This window comes from Hypomesus nipponensis, chromosome 7 (assembly GCF_054491055.1).
Source record: "Hypomesus nipponensis isolate SF chromosome 7, ASM5449105v1, whole genome shotgun sequence".
In the NCBI taxonomy this organism is placed as follows: domain Eukaryota; kingdom Metazoa; phylum Chordata; class Actinopteri; order Osmeriformes; family Osmeridae; genus Hypomesus; species Hypomesus nipponensis.
Window position 1 is genome coordinate 8,614,577 of NC_140367.1, and position 22,520 is coordinate 8,637,096.

Sequence of the window (22,520 nt, forward strand, 5' to 3'; positions counted from 1 at the left end):
GCCGGGAGGCTTCCTGCCGGTGGAAGAAGCTTGTACACTCCCAGATACATCACAGACAAGACGGGACATTTTGACTGTTTGAATGCAGGATACAGGACTGTAGCGTTGGGTGATTGCAGTTAGTGTGTATGTGTTCAAGTCTGGCTCCCAGGTATATCACGTACACAGATGTTATAGTTCGAAGCCTCTTCACCCTCTAAATATCCGTATGAGGATCATCCGAGTACAGTATCTAGGTCCTGTGGCAGTTCTGAGTGAAGAACAGCAGGGTCTCATGATAAATGGATAGGAGGTCAGGAACTCACCATCTGTGTGTGATTGGGGTAGAAGGTTTGCTCGTTGAGAGGAAACTTCTCCGGGCCAAGGGAATGGTAGAGCTTTATCATGTGTGAGAACTGCAAGAACAGCAAGAAACACAAACAGTGAGAAAAGAGACGCCTTGCAGATGTTTACCTCTACCCAGGGCGCAGGGTTAGAAACAGTGCCCCCGGCTACAGTACATTTAGAGGCCGTGCTGACGGACCTCTGAAAAGTCGAGTACATGCTAGGTTAGGAACCGTTTTTTTATCCAACACACTGGGGGACATGTTTTGTCTGGGTGCGAGGACTGGGACTGTACAAGTGAAACGTGGCCTGGTTCCAGCCCACCGTACTGCATCGGCCCTGCACGGTTAAATCAGGGTGAGTCATCTCCTGCTGGAGGCCATACCAGGTCTGACTGCTCCACACACAGGTGTTATGACTCCCTCTAACAGCCCAGATAAATCAGTGGCCCGCCGGGGTTAAGGTAGGGGGACTGAAGCGAGCGGTGAGGGTGGAAGAGGGGGTTGGAGGGAAAGAAGGTAGGAAGGAGGACAGGAAGGAAGGATTGTTCGAATGAGGGAAGGATGTTGAGGAAGGCAGGAAGTTGCAGCGGGGTCAGATACCCACAGACTGGTGTGACGTCTCTCATTAAGAGACCTGATGAGTCAGTCTGAGGCCACTTCAATGCTGGGCCCCTTTAAGAGGAGCAAGTTGATCGAGAGAAAGGAGGGATTAGGGAGGAGGAGAGGAGAGGGTGAGATCAGAACGGAGGAGAGGATGGAATAACACCGAGGGGCAGGTCATAGGTCACGTACCACCCAGGGTTTGCTGCAGAAGTTGTAGATGGAGAGCAGAGAGTTGATGCTGGCCACGCCCCCAAACTGCAGACCAATCACCAAGCTCCTGTAGTCCTCGCCCGGAGTCATGCTGTACGCATGCTGGCGAATCAGGACAAAGTCGGGCTTGAAGGATCTGCCCGGAGACAAAGCAGTCATTGGACATTAGACAACAACAACGTTTTCTCTTGTTTTTAAAGTACTAAACACATCATCTAGTGTGGACAGCCTGTTGTTAACTGGAGCACATTGACATGTAGCACTTTGGAGTACATTAACATGTAGACAGAGGGTATTATGTTTCAGTGAACACGCGTGCATGCCTTACGGGCAGCTGTTGTCAGTGGTGGCCGTATGTCTCAGGGGCTCATACGCGCGTTATAGACTGGGACAGCTGGATATCTAACATGTCTAACATTTCATACGGCTTCCATACTTTCATCCGGAGATTCTACAGTATAAACACATCAATTTTCCTCTCAATTACTTGACCACTCACTCACAGGAAGGAGTTACTTCCCTAATGCCTAGGCTCTCTCCGGCCTGTGTTGTGATGGCGTCTGTGTAGCGTGGCTGTTCTGCAGAGGTATAGGGCTAGGGTTAGGCTGCAAGTGCTCAGCCCAAACGGATGCTGTCATCGGTCAACACATTAACACGTTACCTTTCAACCCACTGTTTACAATAAAAAAAGCTACCCAATGGATATAGGGGGAGGAGGCGGGGAGTCAAGGAGGTGTGTGTGTGTGTGTGGGGGGGGGGATGTGGGGGGGCACCAGAATGTTCCTTGGAGTACCTAATCTTTTTGGACCATCTAGCCAATTAACACAGGCTAATCCTCCTCACTGCAAAGTGCTCTGGGAGCTGGGCCAAACTGGCCGTGAGGGACCAGCCAGGTCCTGTTACATCTGGGTGCGCTTACATGTCACATTACATTGTTTTCAAGCATCTGCTGATGCTTTCATCCAAAGCAATACACTAATAGTGCATATACTGTGGAAGGCACAGCAGATCAAGAACCAGAAGTGCATCGTTTTGACTCTTTCGGTGGTCAGAGTCAAGGAACGGTCTGTATATGAATAAAATGTCGATGCGATTTGTACATTCACTGCTTCCGATGAAGAGGAGAGTGTTTCCTTCAACTGCAACACTTCCGCCCCACCTCACACACTTCCACTCCACAGGTCTGGGCTGGAGGGGAGCCAGTGAGAGCCGCGAGCAAGCTGAGAGTCTCAGGCCGGCCGAGGTCGTGGAGTCGTGCTTATGTAAGACGGGACACGCACGACGTGTCACAGGCAGCCGTGGTGACCACGGCGACAGCAGGGCTGCAGCTGCTCTCTGCTCAGCTCGCTCCAGTCCAAGGTCCCAGTCTATTTCTGAACTGTTTATTGACTGATACGAACTGTGCGCACAGCGCAAACGAATACACCAACGTCACCTTACAGGCTAACAGTGCACGCTAATACACAAGTGTACACATACGGACTAACACAGTGCACGCTTAAACCCTTTAGTGTACTCTAACATACTAATACACTGTGAACTAATACAGTACACAAGTGAACACGTATAGACCAACTGAGTGTACACTTATAGACTAATAGAGTTTATTAACAAACACTAGCACACTAACTCGCAAGTCTGACAACAAAGTTGTCAAAGCCGTCCATCCCCATGGGAGGACCCGTGTCTGAGTACGCCAGCTTGCCTGCACACATCCAGTCTGTCATCAGCACAGAGAGACGACTCCCGCTGGCGTGGTGACTGCTAGGCCTGAGTTAATGGCAGCGCTGCCCTACACCCATTCTACATTAGCGCACTCATATCCACCATTAGCTTTGTTTTGCCATCTCTTAAATCGGAGTCATTTCACCCATGCATGACTCCCAGAGGGAAGTGGATTACATTGAGGCCGACTATTTCTGTTTTATGATCCCTATCACTCAGGGCCAATAGAGATCTCTTTCCGGACAATATGCAAATGCACCCTTTGAACAGCTCATCAGCGAGGCTATAAAGGGTGTTTAATGGAGGATGAACCCTGTGGTACAGACTTATTCATTTGAGAGTGAGAGAAATAAATAGGATGAGAGCGGAGAGAGAACAAGAGAGAGATGGAGCTAGAGGGAGAGAGAGAGCAGGAGAGAGAGAGATGCAGGTAGCTAGAGGAGAGAGAGAGCAGGAGAGAGAGAGATGCAGGTAGCTAGAGGAGAGAGAGAGCAGGAGAGAGAGAGACAGAGATGGATCTATATTCAATAAAAAGTCGCTCGCTGTCTCATTAAAAGTAATAGGCAAGAAGACGTACTGTAGGTGAACTCAACGTGGATCATGAACAGTTGTTTGTGAGATTCTGGTGTGGACATATTATGGTCTGGCGCTAGGGGCACTTTTCATCAGTCCTCGTGGCATATTAAAGGAAAAGAGACCATTAAAACAATTTGCGGCCATTTCATTACAGCCGCATCTATCTTTAAAGCCTCCAATAGCAGCACCCAGAGGGATGACCGAGTGGAGGTGCACGTGTCCCAGAGACCATCATCTGTGCACGTGTCAGCCCCAACCTCAAAATGGCAACCAGGGGTGCAATCTCCCGCACGATCAGTCTGTCTGAGGTGGATAAGCAGGGTTAAAAACCTCCATAAGAGGCGCCTCACATGTCCTCCAAGGACAAAGAAGAACATTGTTCTCTCAATCTCTTTCTGGTTCAGCTAAAACCTAGAGACACACCTAAGGGGACCAAGAAGCAAGCTGGCCTTTCTGCACATGATTGATGATAGATCGTCACGGGTTTGTGGTGTGGTCTTGCTGAGCCTGGGGACTATTCCGAGAGGGGGAGCGGCTGCGGTCACGGTCCCTTGGCCCAGCGTCACCAGAGGGACCAGAGGGACCTGGCCGGGGTACAACTCTATGGGCGGTGGCTTGGTCAAGCCTGCCAGAGGGGACTGCTGCTTGGGCAGGGCTCCAGTCAAACACCACACACTCAAACTCTCTCTCTCACACACACACACACACACACACACAGGTGTGCACAAACCCAGGCTCAAACACACACACACACACACACGAGCACAAGCATGCACACTACGGTGCATGAAAGCACAGCACACCCTCATGCACACTTTGCAAACATGCACGCAGACACACAAACATGGAAATACATTTGCACAGAAGCACAACGAAAGGAAATGAGAGTGGTTATGAGTTTAAAGGGAATAAGAAAGATTGTTTGTTTTTCTGCCAACAGCATGACAGGGTGGTGGGTCAGCCTGGATATAGGTTTCCATCCCTGTGCTCCTAAGGGAGCAACCACCCTCAGGTGTGTTAAGATCCAAATCTGAATTGAGCTATTATGCCGGCAGCAAGATATGGTCATTGTAATAACATGAACCAGACTTAGGAATTACAGGCTTTGTTTAAAGCAGGAGGACACTTAGTTCAATAGGTGGGGGGTTTGGGGTGTGTGGGGTAGTTTATGAGACCGAACATTAGACAGGATGTATACAAAAAACGAGACAAGGATTTGCTAATGCAATCTACCTCTGTTTGTGGGCATGCAGGTCTGTCTTCTCTGTTAACCTCACCTACCCTACTGAAGCTAACCTATCCTCTTGCATGACTATATATACAAACTGAGATGTAGAAAGATGTAATTAAATGAAGAGCTCCTAATCCTTTGTCCTTGAGAACCAGGTACCATTATCCATCTATGGGAACATTTCTAAACGTACACAGGAGAATGAGGCAGTGAAGCAGTTGACATTCCTTTCCAATCAGACTCGGGGCTAAAAAGGAATATATCATCATTAGGGGTCAGAGTCAGTCAAGCCTTACCTTGGCCTCTGCACTCATTTCTTTTGGCCATCTCAAACGGCCCCCTGCCCAACACCACTGCCTCCCTCCATGGGCAGACGATGGTTGACCCTTACAATGAAGTCAGTGATGGCGAGGAATCTCCTCCAACAAGACTTAATCAGTGTGTTATTACCAGTCTAGCCAGTATCTGACTGCCATTATCCCTGCTTCACTTCAAGCTGCACATGGCAAAGAAACATTTCCTGCAGGTTTCCTGCCAAATGCTGCACCCAACACTGATAAAGAGGTGATTTTTTGGTGATGTTGTGGATACAAAGCACAACACACACATACACACACACACACACACACAGTTGACTTTCTGGACAAGCATGGGTCCGACGTGGACCAGCATGCATCTCATTAGCTGATCTAATTAACCAATCAGGGGCTGAAGTCTGGCATCCGTCAGGAAGTAGGGTGGTGATGTCATCTCACTGCTCCGCTGCAGTGAAACGTGGCCTGTTCGCGTTAGCGCCTCGCTAGGGAGCACTGCGGTGTTCATGGCGCAGGGAAGCACACGGAATGGTGAGAAAACCACCGCACAACAGTTAACGAGTGACAGTTAACGTCGTGGAGACGTTGTCATGGCAACGGCCGTCTAAAACCCGCAACTGTGTCTTTGACACGACACATTCTTTGGAGAAAAAAAAAAGAAAGCCCACAAGGGCAGAAGGATATGAGGAGGTGAAATACGTATATTTGATGTCGTCCTTTTCTGAAATGTACTGCTGTTTAGCAGCTGGGAGGTATATGACGAGTTAGCTCAACAACAAAAGCTACTTTACTGTACTATCTGTGACGTCCAGTCTTTCTGTGACTGGAAGCAATTTGATATTTATCCTCCAGTTCCCTCTCCCTCTCCTCCTCTCTTTTTCTCTCGCTCTTTCTTTAACGTGACTGATGGTGACTGAAAAGAAAGAAAAGCCATTGTCCCGAGTCTACGAGGCAGATGAGGGATGGCGTGGGCACATGTGTCAGAGACGGGCTCCACACGGACAGGACACGGCCTCTTTCTCTCTCTTTCTCTCTCACCTGACCACTTTGGTTCCTCCCTTGGTGACCTGCATGTCGACCATACAGCCGGTGTTGACGTAGGACGCCAGGTTGATCTCAGAAAACTCCGCCTGCATTGAACAGAGAAAACAGGAAACTTGACATGCTTTTCTCACGAGGGAAAGATGCAGCCTCATTAGCATGATGATCAAACACGCTCACTGAACATTATGTAACTTTGATATGAAACCAAAGATTTTAATCCTGGAAATTCCATTGCAATAAGTATTCACTTTGGATCTCTGTTAGAATGGATATCACTACACTCCAGAAGGGGAGAGCCTCCCGCGGTGCCAATCCTGTTCATGAATATCAAATAATGTATCATTTATGATGTCATGAGAGTGAGAGAGAGAGAAGCGGGGGGAAATAGAGGTTGGGAGAAGGTGAATTGAGAAAGGAGAGAGAGTGACAAACAGAGGGAAACAGAGGAGAGAGAGAGAGTTGGAAAGGGAATGGAGAGGGAGGGAGAGAGAGAGAGAGAGAGAGAGAGAGAGAGAGAGAGAAAGAGAGAGAATGAAAGAGAGGAGACAGAGAGAGAGAGAAGCACAAATGTAGTTATCCCAGTCTGAGGTCTCCAGGACAGTGAGGGCCCTGTGACAGGCCGTATCCAGGATACCTAATGACTAAATCAAGCTCCCGCAGACATTCTGACAGAGGCAGTGGAGGAGAGGAGGAGGGGGGTAGTCTGGGAAAAGATTGTTTTGGGTAAGGACTGACTTTAGCATGGAAGAGTTCAATTTGGTCTTGGCTGGGATAAATGACTACAGCCAAGACAGTTATAATCAGCACCACAATGGAATGTTGATACTGAAAATGCCTTCTCATTCGACGCATCTGGTCAACAGAACCAGTGAAAAACGAAATGAGAACTGCACAGTGGAGTAGGCTGAAGAACCCCAGACAAACAGACAGGAAAACCACACAGAAACAGAACTGAGATGGGGTCAGGTGTCAGGGGTCATGGTGGTTAATGGGTTCAGTCAATGTACTCCCAAGCGGGATGTTCCCCAGCCCAGTCAGTCTCTGCTCCCCCACTAAGTATTTTGCTCCCACAAGGTTCTGGAACACAGAACCCAATGAGGGGTCCTGAACATGTTGACCTCACACTTGAAACGCCTCCATCTGTCTTCCTTAACATCACTTTAAAGCATGGGCAGTGACTCTAATGTTGAGGAGGATTAATGGCCGCCCAAATGACCCTCACTGAGAAAAACTCAAACGGACGCATCTGGTCAGCACCCAAGCAAAACAGTCCACATAGAACGCAGTAGTAATTCACTTATTGGGAGGGCTAACTCCACAACAGGGCCCCCCGTTCCATGGCTCACCGATCGTAAACGTGACAAAGGAAGGAGGTGCTAATCTGCGTACACGACACTTTATCAGATCCCAGCGTTTGATTTACTGAGGTCGGAACCTGGGGTGTGGAGTTACAGCCCTGCAAGGGGGTGTCCTCCCTCCTCTGAGGATGGGTCCAGCTCGGTGGTAGAGCATCTCAATGCAGATCGAGAGATCCCAGGCTCCTTGTTCAACTTTGGATAAAAGTGTCTGCTACATGAACACTGTTACTCCGATGTGGAGCCGCAGTTCGTGCTGCACGTGGTCCCGCCAACATCTGCTGTGAGAGAAGGACAGCTCATCTGTGTCAGCATTCTCTCTGGCCAACGAACAAAACGAATGACCCCAGAACCATCCCCCGTTTAACGTTGCTGAAGTTCTAAGTGATGCCCATGTCACTATCAGAAGTCTGTCCGGTAGGCAGCCTGCAGTCCCATGGAAGCTTCCCTGGGAAAGCTTTTTCCCAAAGCTCTTTTCTACTGTGCAATGTGATCAACGCAGTATGATACGGTACAGAACCGCGATGTTGCTAGAGGGTAGCTACGATACTTTCTTTGCCTGGGTTATCTGCCCTGTAGCCCAATGAGGATGTTTCAGAAGAACACAAGCAGGTCTATGTGCTCAGCGTTGCAACCGATGTGACCCAGAATGTCAAGAGCTTCATTTGAAATGCAACAAATTGCCCCCTGGGTCTTTCTGCCTTGGAAGCAAGAACATCAGCAAGAGGGAGTACTGTGTTTTCAGAAAACAATGTGCCAACTTAACCAAACGTGTTTGGTTTTTCTTTCTGTCTTCTTCTTTAGTGAAAGTGAAAAGCACCCCCCCCCTCCCCTTTCTGTGGTAGCGTTTGTCGAAGGCGGGGGAAGAGAGCAGAGGGCGAGTAAATGCCGTAATCTCATTTACGGGACAGCAAAGGCTCTGCTCATGCTCAGAGTGCTTGAAGAACACGCACTTGGCTGCGCTCCTGCTCTCCGCTCGTCCCTGCTGATACACACCCGCCTCTGAAAGAAACATCTGTGTGCTCTGCAGCGCCGGGGCGCGCCAAGGAACACTCTTTAAGACATGACACACACACAAACACGCATATGCATTCACACACTACCACACACACACACACACCGAGACATAAAAGCACCATCGTAAAGACACAAACATGCACAAGCACACACACATATCTCGATCACATCACCCTGGCAAATCAAATCCCTCTGCAGGAGCCTACATTGACATTTGCTGCGACCAGATAAAACAAGAGAGTGGGCGATGACTTGGCAGACAACGCACAGTCCCTGTCTCCTCTGATTGGCCGGCTCTCTGAGAGGACCACTGTCATTGGTTAGAGGTAAGCCTTTAAGGTGTAAGCAAAACATACAGTCTGAGTAACCCAGGACGCTGTGCAAAGACATGAAGAGATGGATGCAGTTCCCTTGAAAGTTATTCTCACTAAAGTACTTCATAAACTACTCTCATGGCCATAACATGCCATGCCGTGAGTGTTTCCTGAGAGGCTCAACAGATGAGCGCAGAAAGAAACACTCCGATCCTGCGACAGGCATAAACGTTGACGTTTATGACAATGTCCTCACACCCAGCGATACCACAGCACCAGTAGATCAACAACACAGCCCATCCAAATCCCTGCAACCCTGCTCAGTATTCTACTGCGTGCTTAAACACACACACATACACACACACACACTCACATGCACGCATACACTCGCACACACACAGTTTCACAATCCCGCACACACCCATGCACAAACACACACACACACACACTATGACACTATCCTCAGGTTTAGGGCTCTCTCAGGGCCGCTGCAGAGCCTCATTTTTACAGCGTTGTTGGCCGCCTCCTGTCATGGGATGTGCATGGGTAAGTCAGCCTTGTGTTCAAATAAGTGCTTAAGCATGGACAGAGTGTACCTGGAGGACATTATTTCAGCCGCATGTGGGCTGGATCTGAAAGGCGGGCTGCATTCAGCTTTCCACAGCTGTGCACGCATGCTCACACGCACACACGCGTACGTACACAAACACACACACATAGCTTGCAAGCAGGCCCTTAGTGTAGGTGGACAGCACAGTAAACACAGCAAGGGCCTCCAAATATGGTCTCCCATCCCCTCGCCCTCCCTCCCTCCCGTTCTCCCTCCCTCCCTCCCTCCCTCTCTCCCTCCCTCCCTCCCTCCCTCCCTCCCTCCCTCCCTCCCTCCCTCCCTCCCTCCCTCCCTCCCTCCCTCCCTCCCTCCCTCCCTCCCGTTCTCCCTCCCTCCCTCCCTCCCGTTCTCTCTCCCTTCGTCCCTCACTCCCTTGCTCTCCCAATCACTCTGTTTCTCTCACTCTCTCTCCTCCCCTTTTGGCGCCCAGCTACAGGATGAAGCTCATTTGGAATCCTAGAAGAGGTATTTTTAGCATTCTACTAATGGGTGTCACCAAGGTTCAGGTGTGCAAGGTGCCTTTCCTCATGGTCATGTGACAACTTTTAAACAGTACCCCTGATTGGTGGGCTGCAGCCAAACACCTGGATTGACCAGGAGCATCCAGCATGGCTGATTGTTCATTGGTCCGCAAATACACCTGTTGCTCCCATGAAAATCTTTGTTTATAAATCTCAGAGGTTTTGCTCTAAAGAGGCAGTGTGTTGCAGGGGCGAGTGGAGTGTTCCTGGAAGTAATAACAAAGTTCTCCTGTAGATAGAGGCCTCTAACCACAACACGAGCGAGACATATTTAGACTAAACCTTCCCTCCTCCCCCAGCCCTCAACCCCAAACCCAAACCGCCTATTATAACTCTACTAAAACAAACAGTCGTCCTCAACCTTCTCTTAGGTGCAAAAGCAACAGTTCAGGGAGAGAAGCTTGTGGGAGGGGAGGGACAAGACTGATGATCAACCTTTTTCCAGGAAAAATGAAGGTTCTTATCTTGAGGTTTCTTCAGGGTCTATAAATAAGTGTATTTGCAATGTCGGAGAGAGAGTAAAGATAGAGAGAGAGAGAGAGAGAGAGAGAGAGAGAGAGAGAGAGAGGGGGGGGGGGGGTGGCTCATTTATCCCGTCTTAAAACACCTCACCTCAAAACAAATGGATGTTCCACCTGTGGCAATGTTCATTTTCAGAATCTAGAGCTTACTACTACAGTCCCCTAGCTTAAGGCTTTACTCCCTTATCATATTACTATACTATAATACCATACTGCCATTCTCCCCACACATTGTACTACACAATTGTATCTACTTTACTCCACAGACCAGCAAAGCAGTAGGGAGAGGGACTCTACTAAAAACTCTTTACTGTACCTGCTTCCACAGGGACAACTGTGGCGTCAAGAGCAACAGGGACAACACGAGCAACAGGGGCAAACAGCTGCAGTGGCCTGCTGTAGGGGTCATCTACAGAGGGTCCCAACTCAAACACCTGCTGTAGGGGTCATCTACAGAGGGTCCCAACTCAAACACCTCTCTTGGCTAACGTCATGGCAGATGCCCTCTACTGCCGTGCAGGAAGTCATGAGGCCATTCCAGGGTTAAGCTGGCTCTGAGAGGAGGGGAGAGGAGAGGATGGGGTGAGAGAGAGGAGAGGAGAGGAGAGGGGGGAGAGGAGGGGAGGAGAGGGGGGGGTGAGAGAGAGGAGAGAAGAGGAAAGGGGAGGGGGGGAGGAGAGGAGAGGAGAAGAGGGGAGAGAGTAGAGGAGAGAGGAGAGGAGAAGAGAGAGGAGGGGAGAGGAGAGCGGCAAGGCACAGCTCTAGGCGTCCTCTCCTCTCTGAGGTCATAGGCCTGCTGAACAGATGTTGGCCCTGACGACCTGCTCAGCAACGTGGAACGGAACCCAGAGAAGCTTTCACAGCCGCCAGACCCCCAGGATACCCAATCAAGCCGTCTGTCCCACTGCTGAAATTGCAGTGTGTTGTTGGCGATTTACGCAGGAGAACTCCAAATAACTACCCACGGCGCATTTTCTAGCCCAGCACCAACACGTACCCACTCGCCTATTAGTACGGCCGCAGAAGGCCCTTTCTGGTGTTGCCAAGGTGTTGACGCAGATAAGGAAACCTCCCAGGCTGGACCATCGCAGATGTCGGGGGGGGAGGGGGGGGCCTTCACACGGCACGACCGCGGATCCCCAGAATGAATGAGATACGTGCCTCCCCCAGCAACACATCAAAGGAATGAGACAGAGGGCTTTATGGGTGATAGTTCACCCTCACCCCACCTCCAACCCCCACCCACAGTGTCCCCCCTCCCAATTCCTTGTCCTTCAATGTCTGATCAACACGCAACACCCCCAGCCCCTCAAGTGCTGCCGTTAGTTCGGCCAAGTGAGAAGCATCCGTGCAGAGATAAGCCCCCCCGCCGGGCCCAACACCCCCGGAGGCCCTCGGAGATAAGAGCGGCGAAGGAGAGGAGTCGACAGCCGAGCGCCACGCAGGGTCACCCTGGCACCACACACAGGACAGCCCCGGGGTGCAGGCTTGGATGGACCTGCTAGGGTCAGGTCACCTGCTGCCACAGAGAGGACAGCCCCCCCTGGGAGGGGACTTGTGTGGACAGGCCAAGCCAGGTCACTCGGTGCCAAAGACCAATCCAGGGGAACGTACGCGGTTGGACGTGCCAGGTATGAGTCAAGCCACCTGCGCGGAGGCAACATCTGGTCTGGAGAAAGTGGGCTAGTAAATCAGACCGCGTCACATCTTCCCTTCCCAGGCCCGGCCTGAACTCTGCAAACTGGTCCACTTTCAGCCGACATGTGAGACGAAAGAATGTGATGAATCTGCGGCCGCGCAGTGTTGACTCTGAAACGATGCTATTCAGGCACAAGGTGACATTGATCTGAGGCTTTCCTGTAAGCCCCGTCCAACTCCCGAGCTCTGTTTGTAATACGCTCTCTCCGACGGCGAGCCTGTCTTTTGTGCTCGGTGTTGAAGAGCCGTGGGTTTTATAGGAGGGCGAGACGTCGGCCAAATGTAAACTTGAAAGCTGGCGCTGTCAGAGTGGACGAGTGATTCATCACGATGCGTGTCAACGCTTCTAATTTTAGGGGTTGATTTTTTTTGGGGGGGGGGGGCGCATGTCTATGTGTGTGTGTGCGTGTGTGTGGGGGGGGGTGTCTGTGTGGATGTGTGTGTGTGTGTCTGTGAATTTGTCTGTGCAGGTGTGTGTGTGTGTGTGTTTGTCTGTGTGTAAAAGTATCTGTACGCATGTGTGGCTGCAACATACAGTATCGTCTTAGCATACTGTGTCAATACATACCGGACCTTACTACTAACCCCCCCATCCCTCTCTTCTAACTCTGCCATCAGAAGTATCAAAGCCAAGAGCTTTAACTACAGCATCATGTGATCTGTGTGCCCTGAGTGCCTGGGCCTCAGCCTGGTACCTTATATGGCATCCAGAGAGAGAGAGAGACAGAGAGAGAGAGAGACAGAGAGAGAGGGGGGGGGGGGGGCTGAGGGGAGGGGAGGGGAGATGTAACTAATTAACTGTAAACTAGAAAGCCATATGGATCCAAACAAACAGTACACAGTGGAAGACTACCTGATCACTGTGTCTGATCCAAACTAAGGAAGGAACATTAACTAGGGACAGACTCTGTGAGAACAGCCTGGTGGTAGAATCTGAGGTAGCCCTGGCTACCCAAGGAGGAGAGGCAGCGCTCACTCTGCTCACAGGGAGAGCTGGACACAGAGCTCCCTTTCTTAACTGAGTGAGCACTTAAAGAAATTCAAACATATTTCCTCAAAATTGTAAACAAACAGAGAATTTTTAAGTTACTTCTCTAACAAATTGAGAGACATTGGTTTTCTTTTTAGGAGACAAACCTAACTATTCAAACTTTGTCTGCAAAGTATGTGGCAGCCTGCCATGACTTTAGAGCCAGCCAACAAGGCATAATGTCACTTCATGCAATGATTGCTTTTAATGTACAGCATGTGTATGTTTGTACTGTATATATATATTTTGTTATATATTATATTATTCTATACATATTATGTATGAAAAATAATAAATTTAAATGAGAGGTAAAGAGGGAAAAAGACAGCGAAAGAGAGATGAAGAGAAAGAGAGAGAGATGATGAGAGACTGGGAAAAGAGAGGGTGTGAAGAGAAGAAAGAGAGACAGGAGGAGAAGAACAAGGGAGAGCGCAGGGGGCTCTGCTTTTATTGTCGATTGCGCCACTCGCAACGAGCCGCTCTAACGTTTCACACAGGGATTGGGTTTCCATGTTCCACACTCAGTGTGGACACCCTCGAAGGGCCCTGGCTTAGTCAGGCAGGGGAGCGTGGGCTGAGGGCCAAGGGGGGCGAGGGCTGGGGTGGGTGTCGGGCGGGGCCTGCGGAGGCAATCAGCAACTGACTCGTTACCCTAGTGAGATCCGTGAGTGAATTCCGGGAAACTGTGGAGGTTCTGGCAAGAACATAGTAGGTGGTTGCTAAGGGGGTGAGGAATGGGGGGTGAGGGATGGGGTGGGTAAGGCGAGGTGGGGGGACTCTGAAGTTCTAGGCAGGATGGGGGGGCTGACTAGGGGGGCACAGGGGTACGTTGTGGTCGCCTGCTTGTTGACTTAGGGGGCCTAATTACCAATGCCACATGTTTTAATTGGGGGCCACTGCAGAGCAGGGAACCGCAACTAAACGCTAAAGACCCCCTTTATTTCAGATCTATTAAGAAAATCTTGATTTTAACTCCAGGTCTCCCCCAAGCTGTGGTCCAGAACGACTACGATCTGACCACAACAGTAAGGAACCAAGCAAACAGACAGACTATAAAATCGGCGGCATTGCCTTTTCTGTGGTCTGATTTTCCGTCTCCCATAAAAATCCCTCTACTTCGTTATTTCCAAGACAGCTTGGATCGACTGTACCCCGATGGCTTACAGATGTATGGCTGAACACATTCGAAGGGGAGAGATGTTATCTACCTCGCGAAAAAAACAACAACACTGTGTGTCTAGACTTTAAGTATTTTTGCATATACATTGGCACAGATTTTCCACATGAAAGAATTATAAATATGTAGAACTGACCGGTCTCTAGTGTTGTGTTAATTCAAGTTAAAGCTGGCCTAAAGAAAGGCCTTTCTCGTCTTCACAGACACTTGATTAAAGAAAACGACCCAAGAACCATGTCCAGTAGTCTGCTACCTGGTCATCCCCAATCTTCAGCTTCATACAAAACCTTGTGGTGGTGGAGTACTGAACCTGTAAAGGGCTGAACCAATAAGAATCCAGTCATCTGGAAGGGGCCCAAAGCACATGGAATCATGTGTCGAGTTCTCGAATTTATACTTTGATTCAAGAATATGGAAAACAGATTGTATGTGTGTGAGTGTTGTGTTCCATGCACTAGGAATTACCAGTTTGATTCAAATTATTTTAATTTTATTATTTTGAATTTAGCAGATGCTTTTATCCAAAGCGGCAAACAGAGAGAGAATTGAACCTGTGACCTATTTATCTCCAGTCCAATGCTCGAACCACGGAGCTGTGTCCTTGCCAAACACTTCTTAACACTGCAGAACCATTCGTTAGTCACCTGTTGTTCCGGTGTGATCCGTATAAGTCCTCAGTTTTAAAAGGCACCTACCTGTTCCACTCGGATCTCATATTCCCCGTTCAGCTTCTTCCCCCGAAAGTACTTGGCCCTGCGAGGGAGAGAAATGAGACAGGTAATTAGAGAGGAAGAAAGGCTTTGGGAGGGTGTGCAGCTGCTGAAGCCCCATCCTGTAATTTGATGTCTAAATATATAAGACATGACTACAGGTATGAAAGGACGACGGTAAATGGGAGGAGGAACTGCTCAGTCCTTGATTGCTAATTCAGAGTTTTCATCCGTGTGGCCATATGTGCCCAAGGGGAGAAAGAGTACACCTACATCTCATTTAATTGCATTAAATCAGAGCCTTATTTTAAATCAGAAACATATTTTCATTTTGGTGAATTGGAAGTGTACTTAAAATTTACGATATATTCACATGACTTTAATTGAATATTTTCAAGCTGTTATAAGAGTTGTCTTTACATATTATGTAAGAATGTTTGTCCTTACAATACAATACTGTCAGTATGATATTTTTTGCTTAAGGAAGTACACCTCCATGTTTGCCCCCAGGTCAAACCCAAGAGTCTGTAGTCATAACACCACCCAGTCAAAACAACTTTAATTGAATTCTTGTTTATTTTATGGCAAGAAGGCTGAACATTTTAGAGTTGTTTCGCCCACCAAATCCTCCAGTGGTGACGTGTCATAACCTCCACTCATGCTCTTCCTCATGAGGGCATGTGAGGCTCCTGCTGCACCTCATGACCGGACAGTCAGTCTCCATCAACAGGCCCTGTGGTCCTCACAGCATAGCCAGACACAGTCTATCTCATTAAGCCATTAGACTGCACGGCAGGAAACTGAGAACAAGCATGTCTCATATCAACAGGACACTTCAATGATGACACCACCAAAATACACGGGGGACTTGCAAAGAATGTTATTGTGCCACTCAAAGCCTTTATTTGTACACAAATAGTTTGGTCTGGAAGGTTCTGATTAAATGTTTTTTCCCCAGTTTGACCATCACAAACTGACAGTTTGACTGGCATGTCAAGAAACGCCACAGACAGGAAGCTTCTACTTCACTCCATATTTAGACACACACACACACAGCTTACTCCAGAGGATGTCACTAAAATATATGGACATTATATATGTGTGTGGGTGTGCAGAAGGGCTACATACATTTCAGATGTACAGTCTGTTGAGCACGCTATGTTTATAGCCTTAGCTTGTGTCTTTGCCAACACTCTGTGGGTCCCCTGTAGTTGACCTTTGACCTCTTGCAGGCGTGGGCTGGTCATCAATCTGTCAAGGGATGCATGCTGTTGCCTGCAGTGCCTTGTAATGTACATGCTACAGACCAAGCATGGCAAGAACAAGCTGTGGGATGCTTAGAGAAGCTACGTCTTCTCCTCTGTAATTGAGAGTCCAACATACCTTTTAGTGTCTCTTTTGGTATGGAAAAAAAGATGGTACCTCTCACTAGTGAAGATTTACATCCTGTTGATGTCTTGTGCGTTCTCGCTCCCTCTCTTGCCCTCTTTGAACTGTGCCTTAAGTCTCCCTCTCCTCGTCTCCTTAACTTTTTTAACTCGTTAACTCTCCTTAATGTTCACCCTCATTCTGCCTTTTGATGTCTTTGTGTCTCACTTTCTTTCAATCACTTTCCCTCCATTCCTGTCTCTGTCTAGTCTACCCTACCTCCCTCTCTCTCTCTCTCTCTCTCTCTCTCTCTCTCTCTCTCTCTCTCTCTCTCTCTCTCTCTCTCTCTCTCTCTCTCTCTCTCTCTCTCTCTCTCTCTCTCTCTCTCTCTCTCCCTCCCCCCCCCTCCCCCGCCCTCCCCCTCCCCCTCCCCCTCCCCCACCCCCACCCCCACCTTCTCCCGCTCCCGCTCCCTCTCCCTCTCCCTCTCCCTCTCCCTCTCCCTCTCCCTCTCCCTCTCTCTCTCTCTCTCTCTCTCTCTCCCTCCCTCTCCCTCCCTCTCCCTCTCCCTCTCCCTCTCCCTCTCCCTCTCCCTCTCCCCTTCCCCATGTCTCTCTCCCCTGTGGATCATTCTAACTCTGCTAATTAAGCTTAGTCACTAAGCAGATTTAGTTCTTAACACCTCCCAGCTGTTGTGAATGTGAATCCAGGGTCTCTCTGTGTCTCCTTGCCGGGTCTCCCTCCCTGCCTGTCTCTCTGTGTCTCTGCCTGTTTCTGCGAAGGCGGCAGATCTTAAACAACTGCTGACCTACATACTACAGAGACCATGCTACACCCCTTCACCGTCCGCTTCACGTGCAGGAGGCTCCGAGCTGCGAACAACCGGGCCGCGCTCAAGAAATTGTGCAACCTGTCGCCGCGGAAACTGATCGACGGAATCTGCGACGGGATTGGCTTTCCCCGGAGTGATCAGATCCCCTCGCCTGCGTCCAGATGTAAACACCCCATCTCGACAGAGACAGTTTGGCTCAGGTTCCCACGACAGCCGCTCACCCCCACTGCATGCACATCACCCAGCGGTTCTCTGATGCGCTGTGATATCATTCCTTGGGTTCACCGTGCCTGGTGGCTGGGAAAAGGATACTCTGTGATGTGGCCATTCAATAAAGACTGTTCCTTGACTCTGACCACCAGAATACTGTACAACTATACACTTCTGATCCGTGGTCCTCAGCTGCTTCTGTTTCTACATGCACTGTTTGTACATCAAAAATGTCTGCAAAAGGATGTCATGTACTCTGTAATCTTTACCATGAGAGCAGACTGGCCCCTCCTGCTCTATGCTATAACTGAGTCATGTAGTTGATCTCAAGCAGGCAGGCTTGTTAGCAGTCACCAAGGAAAGGCTGGTTGGGATTACAAGATCGGACTGTTCATTGTACGACCACAAACAACTAAGTGACAGCTTCTTGGCACACGGCATGTCACTCTTCAGCCAATGAGAGGTGAGATGAGGGGGGGGGGGGGCAGAGGTAGGCAGAAATATAGGGAGAGGGGGGAGAGAGGGAGATTCACTGTGTGGCAATGGCAGGGCAAGGCCAATGAGAGGTGAGAGAAAGAAGAAAGAAGCGAGCGTGTTAGTGGTGCCATGTCGAAAGCTAAGTAGAGTACAGCAGAGCTGTTCAGGTCAGAGCAGAGTGCATCAGAGCAGAAATGTAACAGAGTAGACCAGAGCACAGCTAAACAAGTCGAGGAGAGCTGCTGTATACGTCTTTCAGTCTCACTCAAAGCTGAGGGTGACGGCTGGAGGCCTGGGGCTGGGAGGCTAGGGGGACAGGGGGCCGGGGGGGCTGGGGGGCCGGGGGGGCTTTGGGGACAGGGGGCCGGGGGGGCTGGGGGGCCAGGCCTGTCAGGAGAGAACAGGGTTTCCCCAGAGACACGCAGGCTCTCCTCTGGAATGCCCCGGAGAAAATGTGGCACCGAGGCCTGGGGCAGGGATGGACGCCCTGTCCCTCAACCCAGATAGCGGCGCTCCAACCCACTCTTTATCAACCAGTCACAAAACGCCACTCACATATGAATCCGATCCCTGTGAAGACACATCAATTAGCAGAGGCAAAAGAAATGTGTCTTTTGTGTATCCATATTTATATCCACAGAAGATATTTGAACCGGCGACCCTGATTCGCAGTCAAATGTTCTTGCCGCTGAGCTGAACCTATCCCCACAGAAGCAGGACAACCTTTTCCCCTGCTAGGATTAGTGCTGCCTGAGGCACTTTCCCCCTCCAGATAAAATAGTTTGGCTGGCAGCCGTTTTATCAAACCCATAAAACCTGACGGGAGATAAAATCAATGTTGATTTACGGAGATGCTGTAAGAACACGGAGCATCTGTTGACTGCAGCTCAGGAAACTATCCTGAGCTACATGGCCCTTGAAAGCCCTTACAGGGACATGAAATTAATAGAGAGAAAACATTCCTCAGGAACACAAGTCTGTTGTTCCGTATGTCATCCACTGTGGATGTCTGCCTTCAGAGGTGTATTATCCTGTTTTACACTGTGTTTACTGGATTATACACTGGGAGACAAGTGTCAGAGCTGGAAAACTGCTAGACACCTCGAACAGGGTTTCCTGAGGGACCACGGGGTGATGGGTCTGGCTCAGCTGTCTGAGCGTTTGACTGCAGATCGAGAGGTTCAAATCCTATCCCTGTACGTCGATTTGGATAAAAGGGTCTGTCAAAGGTATACATTATAGTTGATGGCCATCAACTCTCGCTGTTGGGAGGGAGATTTGCGTGCTTGTTTTACAGTGATCTGAGCAAACTAACGGAAGGAGGAGAAAATAAAGTTTCAACAACAGGGTGAACCGGACACGTTGCCAAAGCAGCAGCCAAATATTTGGCATTTAAAGTATTTTACGAGTTGTACTTCATCTCAGGGGGGTTTGTTCAACCATTAACTGTTGAGCTGCACCCTCCAGTACCTGCCTCTAGTGTACCAGGTATTTATCTCACACCTGGCACCCTTTAAAGGGGAAAAATATACTGCCAATTAACCAATCCGTACGGAAACTTTACGAGGAGATTTGAAAGAGATGACAGGTGTCCAAGTATATCATGTTAATTCATACCAAAGCTTCCTGCTAGCGTCTTTATCGTTCTGTAAGATCAATAGCCAGACTGGAAGTTCACAACCAATCACAAAGGAGTAAAAAAAGTGCAGGTTGGGGATTTATGTACTCAGCTTAACATGAGGAAGGGTGGGGGAGGGTTGGCCCAAGTGTATATCAAATTAAGTTAAATCCATGTTCTGCATAGATTTTTCTACCAGTGAGTGGATGAAGATGGCATCATGGCTGTCTTGGTTGTTATATGGCGCCCTCTTTTGCCCGTAATAGTCAATGCACCAAATGAATGCAGTGGACTACAGGAGAGCATTTTAATGGGACGAGATTTTGTATCCTTGGCCGACAGTGCCTCACTGTGGCAAAGAAAGAACAGTTTTGGATTCTAAACAGAACCTTAAGGTTCTATTTAGAATCCAAAAGGGTCCAGGAACAATAGTGTCTTCCAGGGTTCTTTTATTGTTCTGTATAACATATGGAAAACACCTTTCGAGTTTCTAGTTTTAGTCTTGAGATCACAGCCACTCAAGGTTTTTCTGTGGCTCACAGCCAGATCAGAGCAAAACAAACTCCTCAAGTCTGCGAAATGTTCTGGTTCTAATCTCCCATCCACTCAAGTAAACAGAAATATCTCATTTGTGTACGGGCTATTTTTTGGAACATAGTCATAACTCCATCCGAACGCATTATGACTCCATGCATCATTAACGTGGCAGAAAGCAGCCTTACCCGGGGTCTCTAAACAGTGGGAAGACACAGTCACAGAACACAGACTGAAGAGTCCTCCCTCAGAGGCACAATGCGGTCTAATCTCAACACAGATACTTATGACTCATACAGATGAACCACAGCAGATGAACCCTGAGCAGAGTCTGATGCTGCCTGGTCCTCTCAGATCTGGGCCTGGGTCTGTCTGTAGGGTCTGAATAGCAACCAACTCTGTTATAGAGAGACAGAGGACAAAAGGGCTAATTTCTGGGATTTTTGGGGTTGGCTTTGTAAAAAAAAGAGAGGAATTATACACAAGAAAAAAAACGTCTTGACAGGGCTGTGGAAGCTGTCTAGAACCGGCTAACGTATATCCTCTTACGTAACCAAACCCTGGGTGATGAAGAAGCTGGAAAACTGTAAAGAAGACTCTACAGCTTATAAACAGCACTTAAATCTCTACCATAAAGACTCCTCAACAACAGACGTTAAGGCTATTGGGGTGAGGCTAGCAAGGTGAGACTAGCAATGTGAGGCTAGTAAGGTGATGTTAGCAGGGTGAGGCTAGCAAGGTGAGGCTAGCAAGGTGAGGCTAGCAAGGTGAGGTTAGCAATGTGAGGCTAGCAATGTGAGGCTAGGAAGGTGAGGCTAGCAGGGTGCGGCTAGCGGGGTGAGGCCACCTACCATTCCGTGTGCGGGTCGTCTACGACCAATAGGATCTTGGGTTTGCGTATGACTGGTTTTGGGGGCTGGGCCGGGGGGGCTGTGCCTCCAGACCCCCCCTCGGCGGTGGCGGCAGCGGCGGCGGCGGCTGCTGACTTGGCTTGGGCTGCCGCAGCAACGCCCTGGGCCATCTGGGCGCTCTTCACCACACTGGAGAAGGAGCTGAGGAACCCCCCCCCTCCGGAGGCCGCCGGAGGAGCCTGGGACTGGCTTGGTGCCACCGGGGGCTGTCGCCTCTCCGTGGCTGGGGAGGCGGGGGTGGAGGTGGAGGAGGAGGGCGTGGCGGGGCTGGGCGCCGGCCTCTGCAGGTCGGTCATGTAGCCGTTGGGGAGGTTAGCTACGAAGCTGCTGTCCGAGAGACGCCTGCGAAGGTAGTTCATGGTGGCGGGCTGGTTGCTGGGTCAGGCCACAGGGGAGATGGGGTTCTGTTGTAAAGAGAGAGAAAAAGAATGAGAGAAAGCAATTAAAAAGGAAAGCTGTTTTAGTTTTTTTACCTTGTGCAGAATATTGCTTTATTCATATGTGAATGTGAGGTATGTGAATAAATGAATTGGAGTCAATCAGGTGATAACGAAAGGGAGAGAGAAACAGAGAGAGGAAGGATACCATACAATCATCCCACTCCAATATACCAAGGTAACGCTAACAATGTTCAGTTGTGCAGACAAAGATAGTGGGTCCCGCTAGGCTCTGACGGGGCTTTGATGTCATCCCCATTCTGGAGCACATTCCCTTTGAACGCAGCCACCATTCATGAGCTGAAACCAGGGTTGCGTAATACTGTGGAGCTAGTCTTTCACAGGAGACACATACATATAGATTAGCTATATCCCTTCAGGCACATAGGAAGGAGGGAGGGAGATGGGGGGATGGGGGATGGGAGGGCATCAAGTAAAGGGGTTGGGGTGGGGTGAGGGAATGTATAGGCCAGGTTACAGCAAGAGAATCCTACAAAGTAAGATTCCAATCAATCTGCATCATGTATGAGAAGAGGGGAGGCTGGGACGAAGTGACTCGGTTTTAAACATGCTTCCCGCGAGCCGAGAGAGAGAGATAGAGAGATACGAGTCCTACCAGTACCACTATGGGAGGGGGCAGGGGGGGCGGGTTGGGTCTGCAGGGAGATGGAGCTACAATGGAGGTGCTGGTTAAAGCCCTGGATGTGACATGCGGGAGAAGCCTGCTGGTGAATATATGAAGCCACTGAGCAGGGGCTGGGGGGGGCAGATAAGGCCTTTTATGGAGGGGAAGGCTTTTTACAGGCGATATTAAACACTGATTGCCACTGGATTGGATTGTGCCGCAAAGGAGATGAGAATGGAGGCGTGACAGAGTAGAGGGGTGGGGTGGGGGGGGGGGGGAGGGGGGGGGTTATGGAGGAAACATTCAATCTATCAGTGGGGAGTCAGAGGCTGAGAGACAGCACACAGCAGGGAGCAGACGGTGAAAAAACACGGTGTTTGTTTTGTATTGATCTAATAAAGGGCCCCACTGAGGCTGACCACGGCCAGGCAGCTAGCCCTCCGGTCAGTGCTGCAAAGACACAGAACAAACACACCCAAAACGAATCTGAAATGAATCAGAAAGCAGACAGGCACCCAGGGCACCT

The 22,520-nt window shown here is 49.5% G+C and overlaps 1 protein-coding gene across 2 annotated transcripts in view; it reads right to left on the bottom strand.

Annotated features, from left to right (window-relative positions):
* syn3 (synapsin III) overlaps window positions 1–21,291 on the bottom strand; it is a 64,312-nt gene extending 43,021 nt beyond the window's left edge. For both annotated transcript variants that reach the window (XM_084702068.1, XM_084702067.1), the window contains exons 1-5: window positions 20,873–21,291; window positions 14,968–15,025; window positions 6,024–6,115; window positions 1,119–1,275; window positions 306–395 (exon numbers count right to left, since the gene is read on the bottom strand). In XM_084702068.1, coding sequence (XP_084558194.1) covers window positions 306–395; window positions 1,119–1,275; window positions 6,024–6,115; window positions 14,968–15,025; window positions 20,873–21,291 — 816 coding nt within the window. The remainder of the gene's footprint in view (window positions 1–305; window positions 396–1,118; window positions 1,276–6,023; window positions 6,116–14,967; window positions 15,026–20,872) is intronic.
* Window positions 21,292–22,520: the final 1,229 nt, after the last annotated feature.